This window comes from Pelodiscus sinensis, chromosome 4 (genome assembly GCF_049634645.1).
Source record: "Pelodiscus sinensis isolate JC-2024 chromosome 4, ASM4963464v1, whole genome shotgun sequence".
NCBI lineage: Eukaryota > Metazoa > Chordata > Testudines > Trionychidae > Pelodiscus > Pelodiscus sinensis.
In genome coordinates, this window is record NC_134714.1 from 64,121,112 (window position 1) to 64,137,208 (window position 16,097).

General features: G+C 42.6%; 1 protein-coding gene across 2 annotated transcripts in view; it reads right to left on the reverse strand.

The window, feature by feature from the left end:
• The window catches only part of INO80 (INO80 complex ATPase subunit), a 147,461-nt gene that overhangs the window by 103,782 nt on the left and 27,582 nt on the right, over positions 1-16,097 (reverse strand). The window contains exons 3-8 of one of the 2 annotated variants that reach the window (XM_075927122.1): positions 14,944-15,110; positions 14,752-14,819; positions 11,317-11,481; positions 6,213-6,333; positions 4,694-4,908; positions 959-1,012 (exon numbers count right to left, since the gene is read on the reverse strand). In XM_075927122.1, the coding sequence (XP_075783237.1) occupies positions 959-1,012; positions 4,694-4,908; positions 6,213-6,333; positions 11,317-11,481; positions 14,752-14,819; positions 14,944-15,110 (790 nt within the window). Of the gene's footprint in view, positions 1-958; positions 1,013-4,693; positions 4,909-6,212; positions 6,334-6,831; positions 7,002-11,316; positions 11,482-14,751; positions 14,820-14,943; positions 15,111-16,097 lie in introns of those variants that run through there. The other variant, XM_075927123.1, reaches the window with a different exon arrangement.

Consider the following 16,097-nt stretch of genomic DNA (forward strand, 5'->3'; position numbering starts at 1 on the left):
TGCTTAACTTTGAGCTGCCACATCAGTTTCAATGGGATTACTCTCAATAATGAAGCACTGTACAGGATCAGTACTTAGTAAAAAAGTCAATGAAGTGATATGTAATGGAGTCAGTTTATTGTATCAAAGAACAGAAAACTAAAATTCTCCAAGTAACTGTTACCAGCTAAAATGAAACCGATCAAAATCTTCAAGAATCCCTGTTTGCTTTTTTTAAAGAGCATCTATTGCTTATGAACCATGCCACACAGACAGACCTGGAGTGTAAAGATCTCTAAGGGCATATCTTCACTACTCTTTGGATCGATGAGCAGCGATCGATCTAGCAAAAGTCAATTTATCATGTCTAGTACAGATGCGATAAATTGACCACCAAGCATTCTCCTGTCGACTCCGGTACTTCCCAGAACCAGAAGCGTGGGTGGAGTCGACAGGAAAGCGTCAGCTGTTGACTATCACAGAGAAGATAACTCAGTAAGTGATCAAAGTATATCAGCTTCAGCTACGTTATTCACACAGCTGAAGTTGTATAACTTAGATTGACGACATGCAGAAGTGTAGGTTAGGTGTAAAAGATGGATGTAGAATTGACATGTACATGCTGCTCTACCAAAGCGATCTAGTTCCCATCTGAACCATGTTTATTCTCCTTGCCTAGTCAATCTTTGGCCTCTTTGCAGAGAAGGCCAAAAAGAATGTTGGTAATTGTTGATGTGACCACTTGCTCACCGGGGCCTGACCAAAACCCCATCAAAATCAATGGGAGGGTTTCAATTTACTTCAGTGACTCTTTACCCAAAGAGCTGGACTGAAATCACCAATTGCAAAAAGTCATATTCCTACTTACAAATGGATAAGTTAAGAAACTGGAGAGAGAGGGAAAAGCTCTGTAATGAAAACAATAAATTATGTGCTATCACAACTGCTATATTAGCAAACAAAGCTTGACCACCCTTACCTTTTTACTGTTGGTTAGAAAAAGATTACGTGCGGATGCCTTTTGCTTGTATGCCTAAAACAAGACAATTTCATATATGCATCATTTAAGAGATTATGGATTGATAATATTTTATATAGTAAGTATCCATTTCTTAAAAACTACACACACTCAAATCACTATATAACTGCATTATAATACATTCTTCATTTACCTAATTATAAGCATTATGGTGATTTTTGCATGCTTCTGAAGCATTAGAATGGCTTTCAACCTGGCTATGAGGGCTTATGCACGTATTGCAGTTACACTAATTACATAAAACAAACTTACAAAACAATGCAATTTTGCTGTCCAACTAACCCTCTTTTCACCAGACTCCCTGCTTACAATTTCATATGCAGGTTTAGGCTTCCTGGGACTAGGTCCTTTGCCAATGTGAATGGTTCAGGTGGGTACTTCAAACTGTCCCTGAGGCATGTGAGATAAATCTCATTGGTGGGGAGAGAAGAGAATGGTATCCCTTTTGATACATGCTTTGGGTCCCACCACCATGTGAGTCCTTGCACAACTGGGGCAGGACTGTGACTCTGGTTCGTATGATACTGGATGGCAAGCACACTGAACTCTGCTACAGCTGTAACATCTACTAACATCACATGCCATTATGTGGCCTACCATCCAAACATGCATGCACCACCACTGTTGTCTCTGGTTTGGCCATTTGTCATTTACTGGAGAGACCACAATCTGTCCTCTGGAAGATAAGCTCTTCCTGACAGAGTTGATCAAAGCCCCTATGAAATCTATCATCTTGCGGTACAAGAAAACATTTCTTAAAGTTCAGAAGGTATCCTAACTGGAAACAAAAATGGCATTCTCTAGGCTACTGCAGTCTCATTCTGAGACATGCCTCTGATTAGCCAGTCGTCCCGGTATAAGAAAGATCCTCTTTCTCCTTAAATGTGCTATCATCTCTGCCAGGCATTTTGTGAACATTCTTGATGCAGGAGAGTCCAAAGGGCAGCACTCTGTACTAGTAATGGTTGGGTTTTCCTGTGAATATTAGGTACTTCCCGTCGGCCATAAGAACAGCTATATAGTCTTATGCAAACTGAGAGCCACGAATCAGTCCTGAGCCTGGAGAGATGGAACTATGAAGGCAAAAAACTTACTATCCTGAATCCAAGATAGCATATATATGAGTCTTATCAAATCCAGGATAATCTGAAGCCCTTTCCCCCTTTGGAATACAACAATACCAGGAAAAGAACCCTCTTCCCCAGAACAGTGGAGGGCACTTCCTCTATAGCTCCTAGATGAAGAAAGAAGACCACTTCCACTTGTAACAGGAGCCCCCAAAAAGGAAGGGAAAGAGACAAAGAATGCAAGTGGAGGGGTAGACATGGCTGATGATCTCTAGTATATCTGTCTGATTTTATGGAAGACCATGCTTGCTGGAATGAAGTTAGATGGCTTCTGAAGATCACGATCTGGGGACTGGATCTGATGGGTTCTCAAAAGTCTTGTCAAATTTCTCAATGTAAGGTATGAGAGGGGTGCCTTGCCAAGGAAAGGCAGGATGATGATCTCTGCAGGACTAGACTTTTTCTGGCAGAATATTTAGGTTGGCTGATAGGTAAGATGATTTGCCTCAACTGGAGTTGAGAATAGTACAGTTTGTAGTCTGATATTAAGGTGTAAATCCCTAGGGAGAACAAGATAGCTTTAAAGTTTTTCACTCATTAAATAACTTCACGAGGCAGATCCTCAGTCATGGGTTGTACTTCCCTACTGATCCCTGCCACATGAAGCTATGGTACTCTGAGCATTGTCACCACTGTGGCCATAGATCCGCCCATGGTGTCAGAGCATCCACCACACTGTAGAGAAAGATCTTGGCCATCACCTGTCCTCAAGTATTCCTGTGAGCTCTTCCCTATTGTCAGATAGGATCTCAGATTGGAAAGGCATTACTCTATTCCAGATCAAAGAGTCACATTTGATCAGGAGAGATTGGCAATTTGCCACTTGCATATAGGAATGAAAAATCCCAGTTAACCAGTTAAATGTTACATTTAACCAGGATCCCGCACGTGTTGGGGAGGTGGTGTCTGGGTAAGAATGATGCTTACTGGTGAACTGGCCACATCCCTACTTGTAGTAAGCCTTTTTGGGACCTTGCCTCTGGGGATACTCTTATTTAATTTTGCTTTTTCCTTTATCACCAAGACTTGTTATAGAGGCAGGGAAGTATGTGCAAATACAAAAACCCTTTTTGAAGGACCTGCTAATGCTTCTCTCTTCTCTTTATAACAACTGTTATCTCCCAAACGAGAGGCACCAATTGGACCTGTCTCAGAACAGAATCAGTCTGTCACAGGAAGGACAGGCTTGAAGCCCCACCCCCGATTTCAAAACTACCATGTTGAGGGGCTCTATAATGAGGGAAGTGCTTACACAGAGAGGATCTCATCATCCCATCAGTACTCAGTACAGATGAGTCAGTATTGTGCACAGCAGTTGTAAGCCAGCTGTGTCCGAAGAATTCTGAAGGCTCTGAAGAGGTTTTTTCAAGGCTTACTCTGAGTTAAGAACTAGCAGGTTGGACGGTCCCCAGATTCTGACATACTATTATGGGCAGCCAGAGGGAACTGTGGAAAGGTCATAGTGGCCCCATCCTTTATATTGATCACAAGGAGACACAGGGCTCATGAATGGCCTCCACTAACATAGCTATTCAAAAGTCTCCAATCTTTCAGAGAAGCACTTCACAGTACACACTTGAAGAAGCGGACCCTCTGAACATTATGGCTAAAATCGTCCCTCTTTATCCCAGTATCATCTGAACTGCAGTTGCTACAAAGTTAAGATCAATTAGTGTATTATTATAACATACTAAAAAAGTATGGGAAAACAAAAGAGACTCCCTGAATTTTTTGTTACACAATAAAAGTCTTCTTTTGACCTGTCTAGTTAGTTTTGTTAAATTGAGCAAGCACACTTCAATACAAATTGCACAATGTTCTCTAAAAGACCCTTCAACCAGTGTTATATTGAATACTACTTCACATATTTTTTCTTCGTTGTAAAATTAGTATGAGTGCTCTTTGTATAATAACTTTCCTTTAAATGTTGTGCAGCACTAAGCCAATTCAAAAAGAAGCCTTGCTTCACACGTTCTTCATTTTCTGAACAACCCACCTATCTATCCCTCCCCTCATTTCCAACACTCTTGACATTCTTTCCATTCTCTACTTTTCCCACAGCCAGCCTTTTCCTTGTTTCTGTAGAATTCACCTCTTCCTGTCTGCAGTAACTGTATACCTACTTACAATCTATTGAACACTTGATTTTAAAAAAATCAGAGACATTGAGAAAGCACCTCAACACAGCACTTACAAACACAGCAACAAATGCATTATGGAATATTACTGTGATCAGGGCCGGATTAAGCAGGGGACTAGCCGGGCAGCTGCCTGGGGCGCCAACCTATTGGGGGGGGGGCGCCTGATGGCAGCTGTAAGGTGCGCAGTTTGTGCCGGGGCCGCGCATGCACCGTGCGCCCAGGGGCGAAACTGCGCATGCGACGCACGCCCGCTGCCCGGGGCACAGGAATGGCTCGAGCCGGCCCTGACTGTGATATCTGGGGATCCACAGAAAACTGCATTTGTTTTCCTGTGCATTCTAACATCCTGAAGTGTCAAACCTTCTCTGCCTTGGCATTCCCCATTCAATGCTATTGGCCAAGCTCACCTTTGGTAACTCCTTTTTGACAATGCTAAGCCATACTTTCCGTCGGCGGGCATTCAGTTGTTCGATGGTCAAATGCTTCTTTTTGGACCCTAGTGGAGGTGCATCATGAGAAAACTTAGCAAAAACTTTGGTCTGGTGATGGTGATGTCTTGGTGACTCCTCTGAGGAGAGTTCTTCATCCCTCCTTCTCTTTTTTTTCACCTTTTTTAATTTGGCTACATAAGAACAATGGTCACAAGATCAGTTTATTTTCCTGTCATTTGTAATCCTCCACATCAACTCATACACCCTCCCTTGCCCTGCTTTCCTAGTGACTTTATATCCAACAATAAGTAGGACCAGCAAAAAGGGGACTGGGTTCAAGAGTAGCTCTATGTTCATCCCATTCTGGGCCCACCAAGTCATAACACTAGCTACCTCATCATCATTTAAGTCATTAAATAGGAAAATTCTCATATTGCTAGATGATGAGAGCTAGATACTCCTCTGCCAAGGTAAACATGTCTGTTGAGGTAAAATACTTGGAAGCTGGTATGTTTTTCTGCCCTTGAATGTAGCTTTAGTCACAGACATTTAAAAAGAACAAGATCAGCAGCATTCAGTATGATAAGTTTCAACCAAGCTGCTGGTCATTTGAAGGAGATGTCTAGTTATATTTAGTACAGATACCATGTGTTCAGAGGAAACAGACACACACTAGAATGGATAATAAACAAGTAAGCTGCTGAGATTCTGCAAAGTCAAATACACTATACATTTCTGAGAGAAACACATTTAGTTAGACATGTGCAAGAGGACAGGGAAGGAAGGAAGGCCAAAATAAGCTCCCTGAACATAGATCAGACTTTCAATAGTTGCATTAGGCAGAATCCACTTTGCATGGATAGTTGACAATCTACTCTTCCTGTTTCCTTCCAGATTTCCAGCTGCTGACAGCTCAGTCAAGAAAGGAAACTGCATTTCCTGAAAAACAATCCTCTGAGAAACTCTACATCTACTTTATTTCACCTCACAAGGCAATTTCCTAACACATCCCACCACTTTCCAGACTGTGGTCTCAATCCCCGTAATTCCTTGTTTAGAAGGTTAATACTTACAGGAAGAATTAGCCAGATACTTGGCAACTCCTTGTTCTTTTCAAGCATTTGCCATAAAACTGAGAAAAAGAACTACAGTATGGAATAATATATGCTGATTCCAAAACACCACTGAGTAATGAAATAGAGCATAGGGTGATTAACTCTACAGTGATAAGACAGGCATAGTCTAGTAGTCAGAGACCAAAACTAGCAGGCAGGAGCTGCAAATTTCTAATCCCAGTTTTCATATCAACTCTCTCAGGAGCGTGGGGAGGGAAAGGGAGCAGATAAGACACCGCCCTTGTCTTAGGTTCTTTCTATAAAATATTTCCTAGCTATCTACCATCAATGGTACTGAAGATTAATAGTCATTATTAAGTGGAAACACAGCATGACAAGTCCAGTCACACAAACTCGAGTTAGTAACACGGGTTACTCACCTTTTAATTTTTTTTCCTCTTTGAACTTCTTTTTCTTGGGCCCTAGGAGATGGCGCTGTTGCTCATAGTAGGGATCATGTGTGGAGAGTAGCCCTGCACTGTAGTACTGGTATTGCTGCAACTGAAGCAAAAGTAAACAGTTCAGCAACACAACTCTTAACAAATATAGGTAGGTAAACAAATTCAAATCTTGTCCATAAAGAAAAGTTTGGAACATATGTACTCCTCCATCTCTTCTGAACTGATGTGGATTAAGATTAGGTGCCCAAGTGAAGACATCTCACTAATAAATATGAAAAAACTGTCTGTAGAGCCACCTCAATAGAGCCTGCAGATCTCAGCGTGCAATGCTTGAGCTAAGTTCAAATAGCCATCTCCTTGGCTCTACAACACTGTGTTGTTAAAACCTATATAGTTACTATAATTCCCATTTTATAACTGAAATCTCTACTTTATGCAAAGCGCACACAGCCATCAGGGTCCCACCAAACGATTAATAGGGTGCTCAAAAAACTGCACTGATTGAAAGCATGAAAACATGTCTAGGGCCCCACCTCCTGCAGTCACATGATGAAATCAGAATCTTGGTTTTCATTTTAAAAAAAAATTAGTTTCTAACCTTCATGGTTTCAAAGTAAAGAGTGAAAATATGGCTAGTCTAGCCAATGCAGTGATGTCTGTCAAGTCTGCAGGCAGGCTTCTGTGAGAGAGAAAGCCATGTACAGCCCCATTCCCATCACCAAAGCAGATTAGGAACCAGCTTGCTGGAGAGGATGGGGGGGAGGGACAACAACTGCCACTGCTGTATCTTGAGAAGGGTGTGGGTCATCAAGGGAAGATGATGTCTTTCAGGCTATCCTGAGTGTGATAGAGAAAAGAGAGGGCCTGTGAGGTATATCCCTTACCCCCAGACACCAATGAAGGGGAAAGGATGCTCCTGGTTGCTCTGGTGCACTCTAGGTAGAAAGGGAATCACGGCCACCAAAGCATCTCTCAGCAGCTAGGGAAAGGGTAGGCCCTGTCTTTGTAGCTTCTAGCTGCTCAGAATTAGTGAGAGTCATTACAATTGATCCTACTACTCAGTGTGAGAAACCAGACACTACTGTTTCTCCCTTGGATGAAGGAAGAACCTGAGGTCAAACCATCCTGAATCTCTAGAGAAAAGGAAGGAGGGAACTGAAAGGCTGCTCTCATACATCTGAGTGGCAGCCGGGGCAGGTATTCCTACAAATGGGTGCCTCCAACTCCTATGGACACCAACCCAGTAGAGGACTACTGTGTGGTGGTGATTTCATTGGTGCCACTCCATCATACCTCTCCTGGGGTAGCAATAGCCCAAGCCTCACACACAGAGTCCTTTGTGCATTACAAAGCATTTTGTGTGAAGTTATTCCTACCTAATCCCTCCATGTCCTTAGTTGCTGTGTGGCCCTGTTTCACATAGCAATTTGAGAAAAAACATTTTTTAAAAAATAGGAAAACACAACTGCAGTGCCGTAAATGCTGCCAGAGGAACCACAGGGCAGAAAGTTTTATTTAAATTTTAATTGAAGTGGATAGCATTCCTTTAAGCATGAAGAGGGTACAGCATCTGGTTTTGAATTGTTTAATCCAGCCCTTACATCACTTCCATGACTCTACAGACAACAACAAAAGTAGTATGTCCATTGATCAGGCTAGGAAAAGAATGCTTAAAGCAATTACTCCAAGTCTGACTAAGATGCAGGTTGTCAAATGAACAACAACAAAAAGTTGTCCAAACATTTTCAGTAGTTAAATCAACACTTCTGAAGTACTATTCATCATAATAACTAAGTAATGTATGCCAATTTCAGATAACAGGGAAATCTCTGTGCTGCTCTCTAGTTCACTTGACTTTTTAGTTTTGATTGGTCCTGCCTTGGGTAGGGGGCTGGACTTGATGACCTCCTGAGGTGTCTTCCAGCTCTATGATTCTAACATACTGCCAGATTAATCTTCTGCTCTGGTTAGGTGGGAAGCTTTTGGAGAAGCAGTGAGACTTCTGGCACAATTTGTAATTAAACTCTTTTGTATGCATGTTCTCTCTTCTTCCTTGGGGACAAGCTACTAAGCTGCACTTCAGTACTGTGGATGTTTCAGCTGAATGGTACAACCAGCTACAAACTCAAAATATCAACTAGTGTAATCAGCCTGGATTTCTTTTTAAAAAGGCCGAACAACAGTTGCATTCAGGAACATGAATGCATGCAGAATTAGACTGGGGCCTCATCCCAAAAAGCAGTATGTGATTCATTAAAATAATGGCTTGCCTCCTTAACAGGCTAGAGGCCTGAGGTCAGCCAACTAGTTACTAAGTAGGAATCACCTGTTTTCCCTATAAAAGGCAACAGGACATTGAAGGACAGATGCTCAGGGAGGAGGAACTGTTCCCTGCTAAAGGCCACAGAAGAAGAACTCTATGTAAATAAAATCAGACTTAGCTCTGCTGCTGTCATTGGAGGGTTGCTGTCATTAGACTTATGAAAGTCTGAGCAGACTATATTTAAGAACGTTTTTGAAGGGTAAAAACTGAACCAAGAGGCTGTGTGCCAGTCTATCGTAAGGGCACAAGGAAGCACTGGAAGGGGGCCACTCACTGACAAAATTGCACTGAATGAAAATGGATAGAGAAAACTTGACAGAAGCAATAAAAAAGGGTGGGAAAATTATCTATTTCTCCCCACATGTGCTGGAACTGACAAGAGAATTGAAGTGAGAGCATCAATTTTCATTTCAGATTCTGACCCAGCACTACGGTTTGTCAGCATGTAATGGATAATACAGGGGGCATTCACACACCCCCGCACTTTCTATTGCAATTCAACTAGAAAGCAAAACAGTTTGGGCAACATTCCTTTAACATAAGAAGAGATGGAATGTTGGAATCAGAAAGGTCCATTAACAATTGGAGCGATCTAAAAGTACTGTGACAGTGGCAGGATCCCATCTTCTCCCAAAAAGGGAAAGACAGAGAGATAGTCAGTGAAGGAAAGTTAGAGGGATCTGTAAGTGTGTGTGGAGTATAGCATCTAGGACAGGGGTCTCAAACTCCCAGCCCACAGACCACTGCCAGCAATCCAGCCTAAGATGCCAAGAAGGCAGGATGGGGAGGGGGGGAGCCTCTCCATTACCTGCTCCCATGCTTTGCCCCTTCCTGCCATCACTCTGCCCTTTCCCACCTATGGCACCCTGTCCCCAAAGATGTGACTTCGGGGATCATTTGGGGGGGGGGGGGGGGGAGCCGCCCTGGTGTGGCAGCAGCAGCATGCCCCATCCTGCACACTCTTCACAGTGGCAAGAGCTGAAGGAAGCAGAGTACTGGACGTACTTGCTCCGCTCAGTGTGCACCGCTTCCCCCACAGATCATGCCACTGCAAGGAGTGCAGGAGGAGGGAGGACACAGCCATTGCCACTGTGCCAAGCTCCCTCAGTGATCCCCAAAGTCATGTCCTGGGGAGTGACATGCGGGAGTGGGGAGGGGGCGGGGGAGAAGGAGGGTGTAGCAATAGGGGGAGGATACTTATGATAGGAGGAAGGGCCAAGGGTTCTGAAAATATCTACTCTGTGTACAGTGGCAGTCAAAAAAGCAAACAGAATGTCAGGAATAATTCAAAAAGGGTAGAGAATAAGACAGGAAATATCTTATTGCCTTTATATAAAACCATGGTATGGCCACATCTTGAATACTGCATACAGATGTGGTCGCCTCATTTAAAAAAAAAAAAAAAAGATATAATGGCATTGGAAAAGGTTCAGAAAGGGGCAACACAAATGATTAGGGTTTTGGAACAGGTCCCATATGAAGAGAGATTAAAAAGATTTGGATTTTTCATCTTAGAAAAAAGGAGACTAAGGGGGGATATGATGGAGGTCTATAAAATCATGAGTGGTGTGGAGAAAGTGAATAAGAAGAAGTTATTTACTTATTCCCACAATAAAAGAACAAGAGGTCACCAAATGAAATTAATAGGCAGCAGGTTTAAAAACAAATAAAAGTAAGTTTTTCTTCACTCGGCGCAAAATCAACCTGTGGAACTCCTTGCTAGAGGATGCGGTGAAAGCTAGAATGTTAACAGGGTTCAAAAAAGAGCTAGATAGATTCATGGAGGTTAGGTCTATCAACTGCTATTAGCCAAGATAGGTAGAAATGGTATCCCTAGCCTCTGTTCTCTGGAGATGGGTGACAGGGGAGGGATCACGTGAGGATTACCTGTTGTGATCCCTCCCTCTGGGGCATCTGGTATAGGCCACTGTCGGCAGACAGGATACTGGGCTAGATGGACCTTTGGTCTGACCCAGTATGGCCGTTCTTCTGTTGGGGGCCAGTAATGGACAGCATCCTTTCCTCCCCCTGCCCTCGGAAATCCTGGGCTAGATTGCGCAATCACTTCGGCCAGGGAAGGCCTGTAGCCTGGGAGTTTGAGACCCTTGGTCTAGAATGTGAAAAGGAAAGTGAAGAAAGGAAAAACTGAGAAAAATGGAAAACCAACAAAACCAAGCAGAAATGCAAAAGGAAAATAAAATACAGAAACCTGTGCTGAAAATGTAGAGAGCTCGTGACTGTTCTCTCACTGCCGAAAGGTGGCATGTGGGCTATGAATTGCTGTCTGTGGTTTAAATATACCATTTCCACAGGAACTGTGGGGGCAAGCTATACTAAGATGTATCCCATAACACCTCACTTCTTACACTTGCAAAGTAAATTCTAATCTCAGAACACTCACTAGCTGGGGACATGGTTTGTGGTTAGGAGAGACACCAGCAGTGCACTGGTGTTTATGTAATGTCGGGGGTTTCTCAGAATGCGGGATACCGAGGATTTAAGGTCAGCGGCTTTCCCATTGGCCTGTAACTAAACTACAGTAGTTTGGACCAAGTTTTAAGTTGTCCTGGAGTGCTTCAAAATGGCATGATTCCTAGTCTGCCAGAAATTAGAATTCAGAATTCAGTTCTGAAAATAAGTTTAAGACCCATTAAAATGTTGCGCTAGATTAAAAATGGGGAGGGGTAACAAAAGTAAAAAATTAACGAGAGGCGTGTTCATATTCTGGGGAGAGGTGTGTTCACATTCTGGATATTTTACCTCTTTGTCTTTGCTGTATTTACTTTGATGCAGTTTCTTATATTTGTGCAATCGCAGCATATTGTGAAGCTCCTCCCTGCTAAGAGAAAACTCTTCCTCCTCCTCTTCTCCATCCTCATCACTTGGTGAATCTGTGTCACTGGAATCATCACTCAGGAGGATGCTCTGGGAAGAGTGAAAGCATATCTAGTTTAACACCACCATCACATAACTCTTAGTGAATTTTTTGCTTAGGAAGAATTCCTTTGCATTTGTTTTCCTAAGTACTGAAGAACTGGCTAAACTGTAATAGATACCATTCATACAGTGCCCCCTATCTGAAATCATGAAGAAGCATTTCCATGCAAAACACAAATAGTTTTCTTAGTCTGTCCTAAGAAATGAAATGCCTCATATGCAGTCAAAGCTGCAATTTCTACACCATTTCCTTTAGTTTAACCACTGTTTCTAATTCCTTTTCCTGTATTATTTGTCCTGATTAAATTGAAGGGGTTGTAAATGACAAGCAATTTTTCCTTCAAGTGTTCACGTTAACATGCATATTTTAGTGCTGCAACTAATCAGAAATACCATAGCTGGATTAACGAAAGGATACAGGAATTCTATTACAGTAACAAAGCTAAAAATCCTATATGAAATTTAACCTCATGATTTTAGACACAAGATGATCAACAATGGAGGACAGAAAGGAATATTACACACACACACACACACACACACACACACACACACACACACACACCCCCCATATCTCACCACTAGGGATGTTAGCGTATAGTCGTGTAAATGATTAACCGATAAGCCTAGGCTTATCGGTTAATCCCAAAAACTACACACACTTTCCTTTCTTCTTCTCTTCACTTTCCTTCTCACATTCTAGACCAAGGGGGAAGGAGCCGGTGCCCGAGAGAAGCTGACTTTTAAGCTGGCTCCCTATGAGGCCTGGATCCCACAGAGCCGCATGCCCCTCCCCACCCATGCACTGCTGCCTCTGATAGACCAGCTCCCCATGCATATTGGCTCATGCGGAACTGCCTGCCCCTCTGTACTGCTGCCTCTTTATCAGAGGCAGCAGCACGGGGGAGGGGGAGGCAAGATGCTGGCACAGCTCCTGTTTGCGGGGAGCTCCCCTCGCAGCTTCCCTCATGGACTGGCTCCGCCTGCCACCCTACACTGCTGGTTCTGATACAGAGGCAGCAGTGCAGGGTGGCAGGGAGCTCCCTGGGAGCAGGGCCAGGAGTGCACTGGCTTTCACCCCTGCAGACTATCGAATAACCATGTAACCGATAAGACATTTTTGTGTGGTTACACAAATTATTATTTCATTATTCAATTAAACGATATCTAACATCCCTACTCATCACATGTTGTATTGGATAATTGGCTAAACATCTTATGAGATTTCTGTCTACTGAAAATACTAGCAACTATCAAAAGCAAGATATCAAATTTAATGAATCTTTGGCCCGAGCCACTATGATAATTTTTAGTTTGGAAGGCAGGAAAGCATTCCTCAAAAGTCAAACACAATACACAAAATGAAACATTCGTTCTCTTCATAGAGAGCCAGAAGAGCCTTTGAGGCTATCCATATTGAGGTACAAGTTATGCCAAGTCCTAAAACTACGTTCATTGGGAACAACTCCAGAATAAAGGAGCATAAAGCCATTCCCTGCTATTCTTCTGTCCCATTCAGATCTGGAGCAATAATGAATTGGGCCTCAAATGTCTATTTCATTTATTTGTCTGCAGCTAATTGTAATTTGGACAAGGTAGTAAATATACATTATGTTTTTGAACATGTATCTCTCATTTACATAAACCAAAATACTATCATTCATTGAGTGTCATAAGTTCAGTACTAAAGTCCTGATCCAAGAAGACCATAACTGGATTCTGTTCTACATAGATTTTTATACCACACATTACCATAGCATCAGAGAGCCTTCCAGTAACACAGTAACCAATGTGGTTAAAAGCTGTCATGTGTAGTCATTCTCTCACCCATCCTCTCCCCAGACATACACCCGAGTGTAGAACACGCTGTTTTGCTTTGGTAGGATTTGGAGGTTTTCAAAATCTAAATAAAAGCTCTCCTTCCCCTTAAAAATATAGAAACTAACACCAAAATTTTCTGAAAATGAGTCAAATTTTACAGAGTTAATAAAGAGGGTGAGGTGAACAAGAGGAGACCAAAGAAGTGCAACAGCAAACTAAAATTTCTCATATTACCTCTTTTCACAACTCCACAAAACATTCTTACATCCCTGCACAATTACACAACTTCACAATGCTATGTTCTGTCTTCAGTAAAATGGCACTGCAGTTTCTTCCTAAAACTGAATTGCAGAGCAATAATCCTAATCATAGGCTGTGTCCAGTGAGCCCTTGGTGCCGCTGAAGATCAAGGGTTACAAAAATGGCTTTTAGACTACCCTGACATTTCCCAATCCTGAAGCTGAGAGCATACCAGTCTGACTGCTGATATGACTTAAGAGCAGCCTTTACACTGCTTTAATCTATAACAAGTGCCATAGCCATAAGGGTTATTCTGGTAATCAGGAGTTGCTGAAGCATTTGGGAGCCCTGGTTTTGTTCTATTTCCTATGGCCATAAAGCTCATGTTAATAACCAAAAGGGTAAGCAGCGGGGGATAAAAGTTATATGGTTCAATGCCATGTGAAGGTTTGCCTGGATGATGCCAGGTGCCAGTTTTAGTGCATCATCAGAGCACTGCCAAGCAATCCTAATGCATAAGGAACACCAGTAACTAGACTTTCAATAACACATCATTTAGTCTTTACAAGGAGGGGTAAAATTAAATGAACCATTAAGAGACTTATAAATGGAGGAAACATTTAGTACACCATATTTAATTGGCTGATTGAGGGAGGTGGGAAAAAGGACTGGAGCAACCTCTTCACTTCAGCTTCACTCCACACCTGCCAGTATTTTCTTTCCCCTATCTCCTTCACCTCTCCATTTCCTCGGTCTTTCCATTTAAGCTTTTATCTCTTAAATAAACCCACCAAAAATGAATTAATAAAAAGAAAAGTGAGTCATGACACTGGATGCTATCACTTTGTTCAATCTGCTTTCCTGACTCTGCTTATCCTTACCCCATCATGACTGTTCCTTGCCTATTTAGACTGAAACTTTTGAAGGTAAAGAATGTCTCTTACTCTATGTACACAATGGTTCCCAGTCTTGGTTGGCCCTTAGGCACTGCCATAATAAACATGAATAATGCACAAATTAATACACAGACATACAGGTTCAAGTTTTTTTTTTTTTTTTTAAAGCATTCAAGAGCTTCATAAGCAAGGAAGTACCACCCCAGAACCACTTTTGTTTCCCCCGGCCAGGTAGAACACCCCTAGAGACTACACTACAATAATTTTTGGTCACAACTCCCTTCACCTCAAATACTCTTACCTTCAGCCACTTTCTGCTTTTCTTCAGTTTGGAAAAGTTATACAGACTCCCTTTTTCTGACTTTGGCTCTGTTTAAAGAAGACATTTTATTTTATTAAGAAATAACTGAATTTAAAGAAAGAAACTATAAATATAAACAGAAAAGGAATTTTCCCCCCTACCAGGCAGGAATTCAATCTGATGTACACTCACCTGGCTGCAGTATTCCATTGAGGGAATGTGTATTTAACATCCCCGAATTTCCTGCTCCAGAAGATTCCCCAAGCAATGAATTTGGGGGCTCTTCTTTAACTTGCATCAGGGAATCCCCAGACTGAGGCAGCAAAGGATTGTCATCCAATCCATCCTCGCTTTCATCACTGCAACAGGACACAGCAGGAGAGGAAAACACTCAGAGATGGATAAGGACATCCATAAAAGACATTACAGAAAATGTAATTTTCCTGTGTTGACATCTGTACTGGAGATTAGGAATTATACATTGGAAGGGTCTCAAACTGCCTGCAATAAATAATTACACACTTTAAAGCACTGCCTAATATTAAAGTCTTACATGAATTTGTCAATTGCTCGATAATTTGACAGTATCATAAAACTTTTAATAAAATGGTGCTGTGATTTAAAAATATAAATGTAAGGCACATGAAGTCATAATTTTGCTTTATTATTCCAGGAAGAAGGATCATGGGAAATAGGAAAATGAGTCAACAGCAACATCACATGGAGGTTGTAGGGGGTGTCCAGGTTAGGGGTATAGGCTTTCAGGGTCAGAGTTTACTGGGCCTGTTTAGCTGGGGAGCCACACCTGCTGCTGAAGGAGTGCCACATGCCATAATCCCACTCCACCCCCAATAATTGCCATATCTCCTTTTTTTCTAGCCCTCCGCCCTTCACTCCCACATTTCCCTCTCCATGTCTTATTCTACCTCTCCCCCCATTCCAGTTTAGAGTGTATGTGGGGAAGGGGGGGATGAGCATTTGGGTGCAGGAGGGGCCTCAAGGCTGTGGCCAAGAAGTTTTGCGTGTGAGAATGGACTCAGGGCAAAAGATCTGGGCAGGAGTCAGGGTGTTTGAGGGGGCTCAGGGTTAGGGTATAGAATTGGGGAGGGAACTTGAATGAGGAAGGGGGGCTCAGGGCTGGGGCAGAGGGTCCTGGGAGGAAGTTAGGATATGGCAGAGTGCTCAGGGCTGGGGCCAGAGGTTGCGGTGTGTACTTGGGGCAGTTCCCATTTAATGGTGGGGGGAAAACAGGTGGCTCTGTGTGGCCCATACTGCCCAACGCTCACCTGCAGGCACCACCCCCTGCAGCTCCCACTGGCTAGGAATCATGATTCATGACCAATGGG